The 19303-nt window shown below is 38.7% G+C and overlaps 2 protein-coding genes across 3 annotated transcripts in view; one reads left to right on the forward strand and one right to left on the reverse strand.

Annotated features, from left to right (window-relative positions):
• The first annotated feature begins 6309 nt into the window (after positions 1-6309).
• On the forward strand, positions 6310-12410 carry ilf2 (interleukin enhancer binding factor 2). Its single transcript, XM_058378313.1, has 14 exons — positions 6310-6448; positions 7279-7338; positions 7678-7720; positions 8449-8553; positions 8775-8852; positions 8940-9042; positions 9363-9428; positions 9526-9642; positions 9733-9811; positions 10037-10124; positions 10793-10854; positions 10976-11090; positions 11720-11810; positions 11921-12410. Exons 1-14 carry the CDS (start codon positions 6444-6446, stop codon positions 12070-12072), a joined length of 1164 nt encoding a protein of 387 aa, XP_058234296.1. The 5' UTR covers positions 6310-6443; the 3' UTR covers positions 12073-12410.
• Positions 12411-12560: 150 nt separating this feature from the next.
• dlgap3 (discs, large (Drosophila) homolog-associated protein 3) overlaps positions 12561-19303 on the reverse strand; it is a 155836-nt gene continuing 149093 nt past the window's right edge. For both annotated transcript variants that reach the window (XM_058378312.1, XM_058378311.1), the window contains 2 exons: positions 19148-19294; positions 12561-18728 (listed from right to left, as the gene is read on the reverse strand). In XM_058378312.1, coding sequence (XP_058234295.1) covers positions 18411-18728; positions 19148-19294 — 465 coding nt within the window. In that variant the 3' untranslated portion in view covers positions 12561-18410. The remainder of the gene's footprint in view (positions 18729-19147; positions 19295-19303) is intronic.

Raw genomic sequence — 19303 nt, forward strand, 5'->3', positions numbered from 1 at the left:
CAAACTCTCTGATAAATGCCAAGCACATCTGAACACACTTTAGCCCTAAGGGACACACCGGTCCCCCCTAAAAGACAAATATACATACAAACCCCTATTTTCGTTGGACACAAGAGACCTTTTCTCAATTTACAACTCGGTTGTATATACTAAGAGCTATCCACCCATCCATTGTTTATACCCGCTTTATTCCAAATTAGGGTCAAGGGGGTCTGCTGGAGCCTATACCAGGGCACATTGGGCAAAAGGCAGGGGTAAACCTACTAATAGCTAATTCATACTAACAAGCATTTAAATCTCAGCAAGGTGTGAGATGCACCATAAAAAAGATGAGATTCTTTGATAGTTTAAATTAAAAAATATAGTGTCATTGGTCATTTTAATATGATGACTTAACTTGTGTGCTATGGCTTTATCTGTGTTTAGAAGACAGTAACATTGATTACAGCTTTTAAGAATATCCTAAGTTGCAGTAGGTCTTAATTCCTAACTAGTTTTAGTGGGTCTTGTAATGTTTCTGCTGTGGCAATGAATTTGCAGTGATTTGATCATCAACAGAGCTCATAAAGTACTTTCATGCTGTGAATCTCCTTTTCTACCACATCCCAAAGGTGCTCTTCTGAATTCAAATCCAGTGACTGAAGGTCTCTGATGAATTCTAAACTTGATGAATCCAGTTTGAGACAACTTTTGCTTTATGACATTATCATGCTGGATGTAGCCATTAGAAAGCCGGTCAGTTGTGGCTATAAAGGTATCCACATGGCCAGCAACAACGCACTAGTCTGTTGTATTGATTAAGTGTTGATTTATTGCTATTAACAAGCCCCAAAATGCCAAAAAACTTTCCCCACAGCATTGTACCAAATCTAGCAGCCTGCACTGTTGACACAAGGCAGGTTGGGTCCATGGAATAATGTTGCTAAATTCTGATCTTACCATCTGTGCACCTCAACAGACCTCAGGATTCATCAGAGCAGGCTGTTTCCAGTCTTCAACTGTCCAGTTTTAATGAGCCTGTGCCTACTGTATTGTTTACTGGCTGACAGAAGTGGAGCGTGATGTGGTCTTCTGCTCCTTGAGGTTTTGTGCATTCTGAGATGCTTTTCTGCTCACCACAATTATACAGAAGGGTATATATCTGAGTTACTGTAGCATTTTTGTCCATTGTAAAAAGCACTATACAAGTTGAATTACATTTTATCACCTCAAACCCATCTGGCCATCACCCATGACCTCTTTCATCCAAAAAAAAAAAAAAAATTCTGTCTACAGAACTGTTTTCCTTTGTTGCACCATTCTGAGTAAACTCTTGACTGATTTGCATGAAATGCAACAGTTACAGAAATACTCAAACCAGCCCATCTGACTCCAACAATCAAAAATTTTACAAAGCTGATGGTCAGTATCTACATGATTTTATACATTGCACTGCTCCAACCTGATTGGCTGAATAGATAATTACATGAATGAGTTGTATGTGTTCCTAATAAAGTGCTCTTCAATCAATTATATTTAACCTTGCTGTGACCTTGACCCTGTTTGGATCAGTTCCAAAATCTAATCAGTTTCTCTGTTGGTTACAGTGATAATTCTGAATAAATCCACATTACACTAATGAGAATGGACAAACACACAGCTCTATCTCTCACATGCCTCCACCTCCTAGTCTCAGAGGCATAAAGAAACTAAACAAAGTCATTTCACATCTCCTGAGTAATGCTGTCTTTTACAATGTCTCTCACTTTTCCTGCTACCTTTAGTCATGATCTGCAAAGATGATCTCAAAAAAAAAAGAAAAAAAGATACAGCTCCTACAGCCTACATTCTGTCATGAAGCAGATTATTAAGACTCAAAACATTTGGACATTCTATACTCTTGTAGTGTAGTGAGATCATTAATCACTACGAATATATATATATATATATGTATATATATATATATATATATATATATATATATATATATATATATATATATATATATATATATGCAGTAAGCTGTGATCATTCTGTTTCCCCTGATCAAAATAGTAAGCACATATACTGTCTTATTTGTATATTCTGCATTCTATAGCATATAGTGCTGCAATCTGTAAAGCAGTCCTGTGGGGGAAATGTGTGCTGCTCGCTTGACAGCTCAGTGTGCTTGTGCATGGCTGCTGAACTCGGTGTGAAGGGAACGTCTGCTGTGGGCACCCAGAGGGGTGCTGTCTTACAACATTAAATGTGTGTGTATGTGTGTGTGTGTGTGTGTGGGCATTTATCTTGGTGGGGACCAAATGTTCTCCCAACTATAAGAATATCTGACAGTTTTGACCTTGTGGGGACAATTGGCTGGTTCACATAAGGCAAAATGAGGAGAAAAATGCCCTAAAAGAGCCATAAATTGTTGTAGACCATAATGTGTGAGCCATTTAGCTGCCATGGATTGGCTCCACTTGTCCCCTTTGAAAGAAGGATCACTGCGAGTCAACACAAGTTGGAAGGAGACAAGGTGGAGGCTGATAGGCCAGTCTGGCTCTTTACAGGCGAGAAATCCTGTCTCCTCTCACTGACATGCAGCAAAATACAACTATGGCATTGATAACTAGTACCAGCAACCTTACTTTCTATTAGCTATGTAAATGAGTGATCTTACAGGTAAAAGCATGAACAATTTTGACTAGGGGAATGAGAATAGCATTCACTCAATATAAATCTGATGTTCAGTACAGGGCTTGGTCAGTACAGTTATACTTTGTTTATCTGACTATGTTCTTTGCAGAACTAGCACATCAATACATTACGCCTCTCCCTAATCAATGTATACATCAATCTGAGATCCCACAGTTTACACCCACAGTGAAGATTGCACTCTGCATAGTAAAATTTTTCACACTTTTTTAATCATGTAGCATTGCAGGTTGGGGGACAGGGTGTATCCCAGGGGCGTCGCTAAGGCTATTCATTCGGGGCTCGAGCCCCGGGTGTTTTTAATCTAGCCCCGAATGTTTTATCCCGAATTTTCCACCGGAGTGTAGAGGAATTAATGAAATGTTGATCGTTTTATTAGAGCACTGTTGCCGTTTACTGTACACGATTTTGACTGACATCTCCGCACACACACACACACACACACACACACACACACACACACACACACACGCTCTCGCCAAAATACCGCGAGAGTGTGCGCTCGAATATGCTCTAGAACTGTTCTCGCGATATTTTAATGTCCTACACCTGTCGGTCTGCGCGGCGCCGCTTTCACACCACGTGACGTAAACACCTTACAGCCCTTAAACGGGACAGCAATAAAAATGTCAGAAAACACAACAATCTTATTATTCAGATAAAAGTCTAACTTCTAATATTTAATGTTAACACAGTTGATTAAAGTCGGCTAACAAATGTATGTTGTGTCAAAAAGGAGGCCCACTGTCTCTGATTCTGAAAACCCCTGACATATAGGACCCTTTAGAATATTATTCCATACCCAAGACGAACAAAAGCCTTAAATTAAATCATCCTAAAGATAGATCTAAATAAAATATAAACTGTTAAAGCACTAAGACATTACAGTTTGAACCTCATGACTTTCTATTATTCAACTAATGCAGTATTTAAGTTAAAATACAGACATGACTTAGGCGAACAATGGACCAGAACAGACTCAATCTTTTGGCTGTTCTGTCTATTGATAAAGGAATTCTCAGTACTAGAAATACTAGTATGGTGATTGACCATTTTGCTCAAGGCTCTGAGATACTCTCTGATGATTCCACCCTCAAAAAATAGTATAGAAAAGTCATCAAGAGCATGACGTAGACAAGATACAAGCAGTAAGACAGATGAGAGAATGAGAGATGAGAGAACGATAAGAGAAGAGAAGCTGTAAAAAATGAAAAAATAAACAAAGAATAATTCATACAGTAGTGACAGCATAAATCAGGAATGAAATAATAGGTGCATGTATAACATAGATTATTGTAAAATAATAGTAATAATAAAGGATCTGCACAGCACAGCTTCACATACAAGCAGTAAAAGAGATAATATTGCATGGTATACCTGTGTGAGAGAAAATGTAATGAATTTAATGAACTCCTTTTTTAGTAGCAAGACTCTGAAATGATAGGAGGAGTCAGAAAAAAGATTGAATTAAATTTTCTAAAGTTGCATACTGTTTGTGTTAATTTGTGTTTATTATTAAACAATATTACATAAAAATGCCCTTACAAAACGTGTTATTCTTGCTTACCCCCTCTCCTCAATTAGCCCCGGATGTTTTGGGCTCAGCCCCTGATGTTTTCAAATCCTAGATACGCCCCTGGTGTATCCATAATGCTCAGAACATCTGGAAGCACATTCTCTCTTTCTGCAAACTGAGCAAGGGGTAACCTGCAGAAGAGGCGACGGAGGCAGCAGTTAGTGGAGAAAAATAGGTGTTATTTAAAGATCAATAAAATCAAAGGTATTTTTTTTCCATCCTTTTCATCCTGTCACCTCTGGCCTGCTTCAATCAGTGATATACTGGCCTTTAGCCATGTCTGTGTGTTTGTGTGTGTGTGTTACCAGGAAGCAAATTGAGCTACATCAAATGATATTTAAATGTGGTTTAGTGTAACTGTAGTTAGAACTGCTTCAAAGATCACCCAAAACTACAAGAACAGACCAATCATTATGATCTTGTGCAGTTTTCTCCTCTTCCATCTCTCCCAATCACTTTACAAGTATTGACACACACAACCTGCCCCTAAAATAGCTTTGTCTTGCTGGCTGTCAAGTAAATAGGTGTTGTCTATTCTAACAATTGTATCGATTTCTTGTACATTTCATGTACACTTGATAATACAGTTTAGACTAGTTATGTATTTCTGCCTTAATTAACTCAATGACACTTTCACCCAGAATGACAAATGGCTATCTTGGCATCTCACCATGTTGCATCTCATTATTTAGCACAATGGCCAGATGAAGAGGCTAGTTATCATCGGTTCGCTTTTACAAAACGAGAGACAGTCCGTAAGTGGGATTTGATGTAGTAAATCTGTCCTGTGTTCTCCTGTAAATTCATAATACTTTCCCAACCTGATGTGTAACTTTACACAGCCACAGTAATTTATCCCCAAAACAGTTAACAAACAGTTTATCACCCAGTGCAAATTGTCTCAGTTGGAAGCACTTATTATTGGGCTGTTAAAAACAAACAAAAAAAATCTTTGAGTTTGCTTTGATCACCTTCAGGCTAACACGTCATTTTACAATAAATTTAAAGAAATAGTCTGTTGCATGGCATAATGCAAAATTTGGGTGGGTTGAGAGAAATGTCACCTCACACAGACAGTACCCCGGAATATATAATTTGTATCCATTAATGGATGTAAATACATATATAAATACATATTGAGTTTATCAAATGTAAACTTTCATCAATAAAAAAATGAGCATTTTTAAACCTTTTTTCACAGCTTAAACTGTGTGGTAATCTATATTTGTTGTTATTATTATTATTATTATTTTTTTTTTTTTTTATTATTATTATTATTTATTTTATTTTTTATTGTTTTACTGTTGCCGGGGGTTATATTTAACTATTGAACATTGTTGTTTCCTGTTGTTGTATCATTAGTGCATAAGTGAAAATAATAATAATAATAATAATAATAATAATAATAATAATAATAGAATACAGCCCATGTATTACCACACAGTTTAAGCTGTGAAAAGGTTTAAAATGCTTTTTAAAAATCTTCTTCTCCTTCTTCTTCTTCTTCTTCTTCTTCTTCTTCTTCTTCTACTTTTCCCTTCAGGAGTCACCACAGCGAATCATCTCTCTCCACCTATCCCTATCTTCTGCATCCTCAACACTTACACCCACTAGTCTTCATCTTCTTCTTCTTCTTTTGGCTTTTCCCTTCAGGGGTGGCCACAGCGAATCATCTCTCTCCACCTATCCCTATATTCTGCATCCTCAACACTTGCACCCACTAGCTTCATATCCTCATTTATTACATCCATAAACCTCCTCTTTGGCCTTCCTCTTTTCCTCCTGCCTGGCACTCTCCTACCAATATACTCACTGTCCCTCCTCTGGACATGTCCAAACCATCTTAGCCTGGCCTCTCTAACTTTGTCCCCCAAACGTCCAACATGAGCTGTCCCTCTGATGTACTCGTTCCTAATCCCAAAGAGAACCTCAACATCTTTCAAATGATTTTTGAAATAAGTAAGTAAGTAAGTAAGTAAGTAAGTAAGTAAGTAAATAAATAAATAATACTTTTATTTTGAAACTGTAGTTTCCGGGTGTATTGTTTTGGAGGAGTTTCCGGTATGGTTGCTGACAGGCTTCCCTTGTTTCTGCTGCTCACCGAGTCGCAGTAAAAGCTCAGAGCAGCACACCGCTACTCGGTGACTTCACGCGTTGGTTTCTCCTTTAATCCGCCAAAACGTCTTACGCAATGAGGTAAATATTGTATTCATGCTAGTTTATGTTATTCTCATCGCGATCGGCTTTCAGTTGAATTAATTTGCTCGTTAAGGCGCTGTAGAGCCCGGCTTTATCTACTTAGCATCACACAGATAATTCTGCTCACACCTTGCTTTTGCATTGATTCACTGTAACTAACTTCTCTTCATGGCAGCGTGAGATTTCATATCTTTTTTCATTGCATTCATTGTGTCTTGGTAAACCACTGAAAACAATGAAAGTCGGTCGATAATGAATGAATGAAACGAGCTAGTCTGGAAACACACCAAGCTAAAGTCAGCACTGTGTCCATTAGACCGTGTTTTTATTTATTGCAGTAAAAGCTGTGGAGATTACAGACTTTTCATCATAATACATCAGTCTAGCACTGATAGGATTGATGTTTCTTTGCTCTACATTTTGTCTAACGTTATTAAGACGAAAACCTGCAACACTGAAAGCTAGCAGGCTATGCACAGTTACAGCACTGGGTTCGGACCAAGATTGCCATGTCTGTAATAAGTAATCATCCATCTCGTCGACTTTAAACCTGGGCTCTACTACCTGTTTATTAAAAGCTTTTTGTAATATTAGATGCTTTCACAATTAAATACGTTTTGGAAAGCGTTGACTAGATGTTTATATTTATTAAACAGTTTAACACATACATATAAGTAACTCAGTGTATGTAAAATTTGTCCAACCTGTTAAATTTAGGAATATTTCAGCAAGCCACAGATCTGGCAACCCTGGGAAGAGCCATATCTAATTTGTGTGTGTTTAACATGATTTAATATTTAATATTCATTCTGGGTTTTTTCCCACAGAGGAGATCGGGGCAGGGGCCGTGGTGGCCGCTTTGGCTCCCGTGGAGGTCTGGTACAAGGGTGAGTGTTTAATTTTATAATCTTACTTCACTCAACAACCTGTATGTATTGCTTTATACATAGTGAAAAATTACATAAGTATACTATGTTATATATTAGGCTTACATCAGTGTACTGTTTTATATAAATTGTGTATGCTTACATCAGTATACTGCTTTATTATATTCTTTGATTACATCAGTACACTGCTTAATACACTGTGTATGCTTTTATCACTTTAATGCCTGATACACTCTGTATAATTACATCGGTACGCTGCTTTATACCCTGTGTATGCATACACCTTTATATTTTTTTTGGCTGCTTTGTCTCTGCTTATGCCCTTTTTGTCATTTTCAGGTACCGCCCTTTTGTCCCCCACATACCATTTGACTTTTATGTTGTAAGTGAATCATCTTTTTTGCCATTTGAGCTTTTTTACTGCTTGCTGTAAATGCAAAGAAATGATTTCACTAGGACTGACTTATTATAAACAAGGGGAATATATTTATATTTGTGCATTTTGCAGATATATGGGTATGCAGAGCGGCTTGCATACATCTCATTTTATACAACTGAGCAGTTGATGGTTAAAGGCCTTGCTCAAGGGCCCAGGGGTAGCAGCTTGGCAGGAGTGGGATTTAAACACTGCATTCTTTTCAGTAGTCTAACCGCTTAGCTACCATTCCCTTAGCTACCCAATTTTAATGCTTCTCTTTAACCACTGGACCTCTAGATGTGGGGATGTAGTAGCTTAGTGGCTCACACGTTGGACTACTGATCAGGTTGTGAGTTCAAATCCCAGGTCCATCAAGCTGTCACTGCAGGGCCCCTGAGAAAGGCCCTTAACCCTCTCAGTTTATAACACTGGGATAAAATGCAAGTTGCTCTGGAAGAGTGTCTGCCAAATGCCAGACATATATAAATATATAAATATAGATCACTCTATACTTTGTCATTTGGTTAATCCACTGTTTACATGGAACACCAATCTTAATGTATTGCTGTTATAAAACATGAGCAGTCATTAGTTTAAGGAAAGAAAATCTGGATTTCAGACATTTACCACAGAAAATCTCTGGAACATTTATATAGCTGGCGTATATAAAACCTTAATTATCCGCATTTCAGTGTGAGATGGCCTTTCCCCGGGTGAAGCCAGCTCCTGATGAGACTGCATTTAGTGAAGCTCTGCTGAAACGAAACCAAGATCTGAGTCCTACCTCTGCTGAACAGGTACTGAACCCTTACACTCTGTTAACCTCTCTGCATTTATCAATTACATACATGTAGGTCAGAGCCTAGAGATTGATGAGTAGACTCCATGGTGTTCTTACTCGATTAACATTAATCAGTAATGTCATAACTGCTAGACAGTGGCTATTTCTGAGTCTTGGAAAGAAAAGAATTTGGCTGGGCCTGTGCTGACATTCTGATTGTTGGTTTTTTTTATGCAGTCTTCCATATTGTCCTTGGTGACGAAGATCAACAACATTATTGACAATTTAATTGTAGCACCTGGGAACTTTGAAGTGGTGAGTTTTACACCAGTGTTAACATTACATTTCCATAACAGTTTCAGGAGTTGGATAATATTGTTTGTGCTTGTCTTAAATTTACAGCAAATAGAGGAGGTGCGGCAAGTGGGTTCATACAAAAAAGGCACCATGACCACAGGACACAATGTAGCTGACCTTGTAGTTATCCTTAAGATTCTTCCCACATGTAAGTAATTTTTCACAGAATGAAACAAAGTTCTGGTTTTGTATAGTGTTTGGGTGTCTCCACTGGATTTGAGAGTATTGTAAACAAATGCATTTTCCAAACTGAGCATGATCTAGCAAGGCATTTTTGTTCAGTGTTGAAAGGGAGGGAAGTTAAACAGCATTCATTGTGCCATGCATTGTGATGTTAGTCATTGTACCATTTTGATGGTAGATTGCAGAAAAAAATATATATCGATTTTTGACTTCAGAGCATCAGGTATTTAGTTTTAACCTGCACCTTGCACAAGCGTTGATGTAAAAACTCTTTGCCTGTCGCAGTGGAAGCAGTTGCTGCATTAGGAAACAAAGTAGTGGAGACTCTGCGTACCCAGGACCCAGCTGAAGGTGAGTACCGTGTACAGGCTTTACTACACAGGGAATGGTTTTGCTTTCATTGTTCCACAGGGCCGCAGTGTTTCATTGCTTTCCTTATCTGCTTTAGTGCTGTCTATGCTGACCAACGAGACTGGCTTTGAGATCAGCTCAGCTGATGCTACAGTGAAGATCCTCATCACTACAGTCCCTCCCAACCTGCGCAAGCTCGACCCTGAACTCCACCGTACGCGCGTATCTAATGAAAGTTCATGCTTTTTTTTTTTATTGTGAGGATGACTGTTTGACCAGAGCTTTGTCTGTCCTTTCTCTGAAGTGGACATCAAGGTGTTGCAGAGTGCCCTGGCTGCCATTCGCCATGCCCGCTGGTTCGAGGAGAACGCCTCACACTCGACGTAAGAGCACCTGCGCCTTCTCATGACCTTTGTCACTTCTCCTGGCTTTGTTGAATCAAATCCATTTAAAGAAATGATCAAAGTCTGTTGGAGTTTTAAAGCGTTCCTTTATAAACATGGAACCTCCACAGACTTTGATACTTTTTTTACGGGGCTTTGGAGAAGCAAGCTTCAAAATGTCAGCAGAATGTTTGTGTGAATCAGAGTGTGATGTGTGTTGCTTAGGGTGAAGGTTTTGATCCGCTTGTTGAAGGATCTGCGGGTGCGCTTTCCCGGCTTTGAGCCTCTCACCCCCTGGATTTTGGACCTCCTGGTGAGTCACGACTGAAAAGCCAGCATCCAGTTAGCTTCTCTACTCTCTGATGTATACTTCTCCTCCAAGTTCTGGTGGAATAGTTCTAGGTCACATTAATCTTCCTCTTCATTCTGGTCTTGTGCAAATAATGGATTTGTTTTAAGCTCACCTAAAGTTTGTTGAGAGATTTTGAATATACAAAGATATTTATAATTATCACAGATACTGATGATAATTAATTAAATCACAGATAGTAATTATTATTGGCATTTATCATTATTATTATTATTATTATAGAAATTATTATAGAAATTATTTCTGGGATTTTTTTTTTTTACCACACTTTCCAGCTGAAACAAAACTCAAACTACTCTTCCAGTTGAAAATGCAGAATAAATATAGATGGCATTTACAAGCATGTGCACATCTGTAGGTTTTAGGGACATGCTATGGGCTACTCAGGATTAGGCGTAATTTAAATGACCACAGACTGTACAACTTGTATATAAAGGGGGTAAAACAAGTAGATTACATTTAAGTTGATGACGTAGTACAGGTTATAACCATGCATACATATTTATAAAAACACTCCATCTGGAAGTCTTATCCTGCCTGAGTAATACTATAAAATAGAGGTCTGATTTGACCCTGAGATTTTGCTGACTTAATCTGTTTTGTGTAACTAGGGGCACTCGGCTGTAATGAATAACCCCTCCAGACAGCCTCTTTCACTCAACCTTGCCTACAGGTAAGCTAACAGTTCTTCTTAAGTGGCTCTGTTTTTTTTATATTTATTTTGCTAACAGTTTGTCTAGTTTTGCATTTATTGTTTCAGTTCACATTCATGTGTCTGTACATGTGTGACGTAGACGCTGTCTCCAGATGCTAGCAGCAGGGCTTTTTCTGCCAGGTTCTGTCGGCATCACAGACCCATGTGAGAGCGGAAACTTCCGCATACACACTGTAATGACTCTGGAGCAGCAGGTAAGGACTATTTGTTATATAGGGGTAACTCGTGCCGATAAGGATTGAATTAATAATATGGGGAGTGGGGGTGAAGTAAACACTGGATTCATGTCCTATTTTAGAGATTTATTATATGGTGGATGTTACAAAGCACACAAAAATGTTACAACACGAACAGCCCTGCCAGCAAAGTGTATTTAATGTGAAATCAAACAGGATGTTAGTTTTTAATAATAAATGGAAGAAATATTTTTAGATCAGTCGTATTTTATTGCTAGGTAAATATTGTATCCACAAGTCTTTGCTTTTTATCCCAAAGAGAACTTAAGGAATATAAGAGAAAAATATACATAGTAAATTACTAAAAATGAGCTAAGACTGTATTTCTATATATGACTAATATTGTTATTTCTTACTATAACAGTATTCTGCTTATCAGAGATTTTTTCTTCAATAAAATGGAGGCTGGTAACACCCCTAGGCATAAGTGGTAAAAGGTGGAGATACTCTAGTATAAGAGATGACTGGTATTATTAAAAGGGAATTTGAAATTATATTAAAATACCAAATTATTTGCGACTAATAATGTATTAGCAATTGCCATAATTAATTGACATAATGACCAAGCTTGTAAATGTGTCTGTTAGGATATGGTGTGTTTTACGGCTCAGACACTGGTGAGGGTCCTTTCCCATGGTGGCTACAGGAAGATCTTAGGACTTGAAGGAGATGCCAGTTGTAAGTTCTCCACTTATTCAATGTTCACAAAGTCCTCCATTTTGCTCTTCATCATCTTCATGATTGCTTCCAATGTGATTTATGAGTATCTCTCATGGTTGTGTTTCTAGACCTGGTTTCGGAGATGTCTACCTGGGACGGTGTGATTGTCACTCCATCAGAGAAAGCCTATGAGAAGCCTCCAGAGCGTAAAGAAGAAGAAGAGGAGGCTTTGGAGGAGGGAGGAGAAGGGGAGGATGAAATCATGGAGACACAGGAGTGAAACACACAAAGGATCAGAGACGAAGCCTGATCTTGTTTTTAAGCATTGAGGCAGAAATTTTATATCGTAGTTTTGGACTGATCTAACCAGGATCATGGCAAAATTTGTTTTATTGTTCGTTCCTATTTCTATTTTTTCCTTCACCAGTGTTGGCTGCTCTGTCCTCATTCCCCTTCCCTGCGCAAAACCGTATCCCGCCATTTGTCGCTTGAACCAACATCTTTTGTTTAAACCAGAGGGGGTGCAACTACTCCACCTCCATGTTCTGTTGTATTCATGTTGTGTATTATTACTTGGTATCCATTCTTGATAAATTAAAGTTTGTTTTTCTATGTTTAGTAGAAGCCAGTTCATTTTTTTTGTATTTAACTCATTTTGAATTAATGATACTGAGAGTCCTATAAGATCCTATGGATGGCAGTGTTTTTTTTATAGGGGTAACACACACACACATACACACAAACAACTGGACAAGATTGACCTTGCTAAAATAGCTTTATCATAATTAAAAAAAAATGTTTACAGCCATTAACAGTGTTACATTCTGTGTTAGGTTAACCACATCACAGTGAGCCTTCTGTCTTAATTTACAGCTACTGCACATTTAGCTGTACACATCTATGGCAAGGGAACAATGACTTACTGAATCTAAAACAGCGGTCACGGGCCCTCAGTGGTTAGCTGCAAATCTTTTCCAAAAACAAACTGCAGTAGATGATTCATATTCTACATCAACAGGCTGAAGTAGTATGCTATTGCTGTTTGATCTGGCCTGTAAAAATGGCATGAAGAAGAACATATAATATCAAAAAACAATAATTTAATGATGTAAATATTTTGTCAAACGGAATAGTGAAATTCAGTGCTATATTCTTTAAAACTGGTCCATGAATGAAGAAGGAACAAATAAAGAGTGTAAACTTATTTTGCTACATTACAGAATGCCCATATTTTTTTTTCCCCCGTCAAAGTAGAAAATGATCAAAAGTAATGTTTTAAATGAAACTTTAAATGATGTAATTCACTATACTCCAGGTGCTATGAACAAGCTGATATCCCATTTAAAACCTCATCCATAATCTTACATGCAGCAGCCTTGGTCTAGCAGAATATAATCTTTACTAAATTTTAAAACATTTATATTCTTCCAGTCCACCTTCTACTTTAGCAGCAAGAAAAATGTAATCTAAATAAGGTAGTTCTCTGTACATTATATAAATGCTAGTTATGTATGTAAATGAGGTTCTATAAACACCAGATAACCTCCACAGGTTAGGGGAACCTTCGGTGTGTGCACATACATCTTGAGATCTTTCAAAAACAACATTGTGTGATGTATGATGCAGTTTTTGTATTAAATAGAAGTAAATATTACCTGCAGGTTCTGTCTATATGCAAATAAATAGGACCTGGTTATTATCTGGGGTTCATAGAGCCATAGTTGCTAGTGTTCTGTTTCACCCCTCCTGGCTGTGAGTGTATCCAATGCCACAATGTCATGAGGAGCAGGACACAGCTTATCACAGGGTCATGTACCAGGCACAGCAAGGAATGTTCCAGAGGGCTTGACTTCAAGCAAGACTGCAAGGTCAATCAATTGCAAAAAATTGGGTGACAATAGAGCAAATTCCAGAGCATGCAGTTCTACCATTCTTCTCGTTAGCAAAAGTGGATGAAGCAAACCCTGAGGGTTTGCTTCAAACATTAGTGCCTGCAGTAGTAGAAATCAAGGTCTTGTTGGCCATCTTGGCATCATGAGCAGGAGTTGCTCATGTGTGAGTTGCTTTGTTGCTAAATTATGTGCAATTTGGGAAGAGTCAACATTAGAAGAGGGAAAGCATAGGGCATTGCATCCTGTTCCAGTGGGCTGTCTGGCTTCACCAGTGAAAACCACAATTGTCAGTGCTGATGTCCACCTGCACCTTGCTAAATCCAGATTTCGGTTACCAAATACTCCAAGGTATATTTACAACCACAACGATACAGCCAATGCACCATTGTACAGCCCTGGTACTACAGCTCTTGTATTCATAGATGGACCCACTTGTGAGGATTCTGTGCTGTCAACCTGATGGTATTTAAATCTTACCGTCATAAGAATGTCTCACTGAGCCAACCAGTATTGACTTCTCAGAACCAGGAAGTATAATCTGAAGGCCTACATTGCTGCTGGTGTTTCTGACATTACATTCTGGAGGGTCGTGTCCATGGTAATTGTCTCTGTCCAATCTGGCACTTCTCCCAAATGAACTCCTGTGACTAGAAAAGTCTTCCATCTCCAACAAGCTAGAGGCAGTGCCCCTTTTGCCGATCCAATAATTCATATCTTTTTGGCATTCCAGGTCTAGTAATAGACTGATAACTCAATTCTCATAGAGCCAGACTACAGGGATCATTACTATGGATGCCATCAACAATCCTAGCAACCTCAACAGGCGTCCTTTGCACCGGGTGGTACTGTACATAGTGACCAGGCCAAATAATAAGCATATTAATGTTTGCCACACATTCAGGTGACAGTGTATCTAGAATTCTCAGTAAATCCAATAGCCCTAAGAAAAATAAGGCCTAAAGGTGGAACTGAAGTTTCCCATCTTGTAAGAACCCATTGGTGTGATACAGTTGCTGCACCATGTGCATGCTTCACAACTGTGGTGGCTGGACAGTGAGTGATGTGGCTAAACAGATAATACAATGGGGACATTGATAAGTGAACAAAGCAAAACTCTAGACCTAGTGTTCCACGTGGAGCCCAGTGGAACCCAGCTGACAAAGCATGCCCACTCAGCAGCAACTATGGAATGGTATGGCCACGGACAACCACTCAACCACACCATAGGCATTTTGGTGGGCTAGATAAGGATAGATATGCAATACTTCGGAGGAGATAATGCTTAAGGGAGAACCCAACCCAGCAGGGAAAGGTGGGTCTGCTTATTAATAACAGTACACAGCACAGACATCCATAACTTAACAAGAAAGGGTGCTTGCAATATATACAAAATATTCTAAGTGAGGTAGAAGACATGAGAGGAGGCTATCAGCAGGTTTGGAAAACAGGTTAACTATCTTCTGACCATAGCCACAAACTGCCAAGTGATAGCTTCATGTGGTATACATATAGTCCAATTGTGTGTGAGGTGAGAAGAAGAAAGTACTGCCATCAATACTGTTTGATGGCAGTATTTAATAGAAATACTGCTTCATATGTCATTCTGTGACGATGTTTGAAGGGCTCAGTAAAGATTTCCAGCTGATTGTCCCTGGTGGTTAGTAAGGGTGAAACAGAACACACCTTTTACAATTACATATTTTCCATAGTCTAAACATAGAGGTTAAGGAACAACTTTCTCTTTATAATGTGATAATAATTATTGTCATGATAATCCATATAATACAATAACTTTCAATGCAACAGATATATTTACATAATAGTAAAACAGAGTGAGAGGATATATTTAATTACACAGTAATTGTTTAAAAGTCTATGACCCATGTGATATCCAGTGATTAAGTACTGCACTGATTTATTATAGAGCAGAAAAAAATCTACACCACAGTGCCTTGAACACACACTGCTACAAAGCTCTTCTGTGCTACCAAAATATAATCATCTGCACAATCTAATGCTAATGATATTATGGTGAGGACCGGGCCTGCAGGCTACTTTTGCACTAGAAGCCCCTAGAATAACAACAGAGATGCGACAGAGGGTCCTTGTTATGTGTGTTTTGTTAACTCAAGGCATGGGACAAAAATGTGTATAATAGAAAGTGTGCAGAAAGTGCCATCTGTTCTTCCTCATATTCCATGTACCCCCAAATATGGCTGGGTCATGTTTCAGATACGGAAGTTGAGGCAGAGAGGTGTACAGACAACTGCAGTGTGTACGCTTTCGCTGGAAGATTGTCCATCCGTTTATTCTGGGATACACTTTGCCTGATGGTCAAATGTTTTATTCGTTGTGTGCAGCTGATTCTGTGTCAGTCTTCCAAACATCCAAACAATGGGTCCATCAAAAATGCAAATGCCTGATGCTTAAAAAAAAAATAAAAAAAATAAAAAATAGATAAATAAATAAATAAATAAAACAACCAACCAAACAACAAAAGAAGCAAGATTTCATTTCTGTATGAAGAAATAATAATAGTAATAATAAAAAAAAATTCGGTAAACATCATGAGTCTAGAAGGACTAGAAATGTGGAGTCCAGTATGCCAAATGGACAGAAGTCCTTCACAGTGGAAAAGGGAATAGTCTTTTGTGCTTTCCTGTTTTCTGACATGCTGGGCCAGATATTTGATGTATTTGACATTCCCCAATTTTTTTTAGATGCTGTTGATCTGCAATTTAGAAATAGAATAAGGAGACAAAGGCTATATTATAATAAGTGCAGTAATTGGCATTCATACTCAGCCGGAAAGTGGGTTAGTTTAAAAAGAAAAAAGAAAAAAGAATTAACCAAATAAATAGATAAAAGCATAACTGGCATTATGGATTCACTGAAAAAAGTATAAAAAGTTATACATGAAAGTATTAAAAGGCATGCATGTTACATAGATTACTGGCTGAAGTGAATATCCAGTAATAGTGTTACAAACTGAATTTTTCAGAACCATACCTATTTCATATGAATAACATACTTTATATTGAGTAAAATATCATATTCAGTTGAAAAGCCACACAAAAGTGCTAATTAGGCACAACTAGTCTATACAGGACAACAAAGACTATAAGTGGCTCCTGGCTCTTCTATAATTCAAAATCCACACCAGTCAAGGCTGAGGTCAAGAGTGAGAGAAGAGAAATTGGGCACTTCAAGCAGCAGGCTCCATATGACTTCATATAAATATTGAACAACATTTAGGCAACACTGATATTCCAGATAATGCGACACCACAGAGAAATCCTGCCCTTTCCTTTGTTTTCCTTCTTTTCATACTCATTAATACTTCACTTTTGATAGGGATTCATCTGTTCGTATTTAAATCTAAAAATGTCATTTATAAAATATACAATTTCCTATTAAATACTTCTTCAAATAATTCTTCTAGAGTTGAACCAAAAACATAGTTATTATTTGAAAATGTACCAAAATGACAATTGCAAGATGAGGAGCAGTCGTTGTTGCAAAGGGCAGATGTTACTTTGCATTATTTGAACAAAGGAAAACACTGACTTTCTGCACACACACACACACACACACACACAGAGTGTAATAAGTAAATGAATAAATAAAAACAGGGTATTAATTAAATGAAAACACTTCCAGGCAAAACTTCTGAGGTATCAGCAATTTCCTTTGCTGTAAAGGGGCATGGCATATATTCAGCATTATAAAGACACCTAAAACACACAAAAATGAAAACCATACATCTAAACCCAGTGTTTTTGATACTCTTATAACCTAGAAAAGTTCTGTCATCTAATAATTAGAGGCTAGTGTTTCTGTCTAGGTAATATTGACTTCACTGCATTAGATGTCACACTTTCTTCTATTTCTATTTCTTTCTTTTTTGACATAGAAGTTCATGGGTGACTTGAGAAAGGACTGACATGCTTCCCTTTCCTAAACTAAATGTCCAGGATAGGGATTGTCTCTGTGTGGCTAAAGCAGACAGAAGTACCAGATGAAGAAACTTAGAGCTTGAGGACTTTTCCCTCTATCCTTGATGGACAGTATAAATTAAATGTAAATGGGCGGTTTGTTTGATGGTAAGGTTTGTTTGTCCTGTTGAACACTGGCCATTAACAGTCAGACACCTGACCTGTTGCAACTAAACGATACTGCAAGCGCAGTTAAAAGGGACGGAGCCCAAATTCGTTATATATGCAGGCCTGAGATATAGGGATGTACTATTCTGACCTGGCCACAAGAGTGTGCTGCTGTTTCACAGTGAGAGGAGCTACTGTCACCACCCTGGCAAAACTAAATGCACAGTTTAGATATCAAGACTATATCAAAAGAGAGTCTGCTATTTGTAGCTAAATTTCTAAAATCCTCTCACCAAGACAATATTGCACCCGTATTCCGCGGAGGCATTTATTGAAAAAAGTCCTAAGGTTTTGGGATATTAAATAAGCCTTGTGAAAGGAAAAAAAAAAACCCAGTCTCATACCACATGGTTGTGCTGGTGCGAGCCCTTTTTAATCAGTGAGGATTAATCTGTAAGTTTCAACACAAACAAGTGAGTGAGCTCTCTTCCAGAAAGTACCCATGTTGTCATTTCTCCAACTTATTTGAATCACGTTTGGTACGTGAGCTATACTGTGGGTCACTCAAAGGGAGAGGAGACTTGCTTTATTGGTTTTATGGACCTAATGTGAGCTTGGCTGGCTCACAGTCTGGTCTGGGCCTCAGGGATGTAGATCTCGATGCTATCCCCGCTCTCGGTGGCCGAATTCTGACGGAAAGAGGCAGCTCGCTTGGGGCCTGCTTGGAGGAGCCTCCGCCTTGCCTCCAGCCTCTGTCGATCTCCCAACTCTAGGGATTTCTCCCGCAACGGCAAGGGTACAGGCATACTACGACCACGAGTGACCATCAGCGTACCACCAGTGCTTCCCACTCCTGTCTCTGCCACGCTTTCTGCTCGCAGACTTCCAGTCACTCCACCTGCTGGCTTCTTTGGTAAAGGAGGAGGAAGCTTTGTCTCCTCCTGAGAGGGAGGGGTGGTGGTAGTGAGGGCATAGAATGAGTGATGAAGAGGGATAGATGTGGATGTGGATGTAGAGCATTTGCAAGCACAGGACAAAGGACACCAAATACAAACATACAATACCAAGGGAGTCATGCAGAAGAAGAAGAAAGACCATGTCATTATAATGCAGATGGAAGGAAAAACAGAGAGAAGAGAAATTTACATTAGTTCATGATAGTAAGGGTTTAATAATTCAGAAAGTACAGAATGTGTGGCTTGGCAGTGTTCTATATAATAGTTCCATCGCTATTCTTTTGTTTCTTAGGAAGCCGTGTATTGCCAGTTTCAGTTACACAAACAGATCCTCTGCCCACTGAAGTTTTGGCTCTTGGGTTGATCTGGGCATACAGTGGCTCTGAATGACCCTTCAGTCTCACCTTCTTCTCAGGAGGCAGCCTCCAGCCTGAATCCTTGATCCGCTGCAGGTCTTGAAACTTCACACGCACATCCTCAATGGCCAACTGCAGCAGGTCCCAGAAACTAGCCAGGTCCTGAGTGGTGGGCTGGGGATATGCCGTTGGGTCCTGAAAGGT

Source organism: Hemibagrus wyckioides, linkage group LG24 (genome assembly GCF_019097595.1).
Source record: "Hemibagrus wyckioides isolate EC202008001 linkage group LG24, SWU_Hwy_1.0, whole genome shotgun sequence".
Lineage (NCBI taxonomy): Eukaryota > Metazoa > Chordata > Actinopteri > Siluriformes > Bagridae > Hemibagrus > Hemibagrus wyckioides.

Excerpts from the sequence above, each read along its gene's own strand:
- ilf2 (XM_058378313.1), top strand. Across the intron at positions 9,429-9,525 it reads TACCCAGGACCCAGCTGAAG|TGCTGTCTATGCTGACCAAC; the intron begins GTGAGTACCGTG and ends TATCTGCTTTAG. Across the intron at positions 11,091-11,719 it reads TAATGACTCTGGAGCAGCAG|GATATGGTGTGTTTTACGGC; the intron begins GTAAGGACTATT and ends TGTGTCTGTTAG.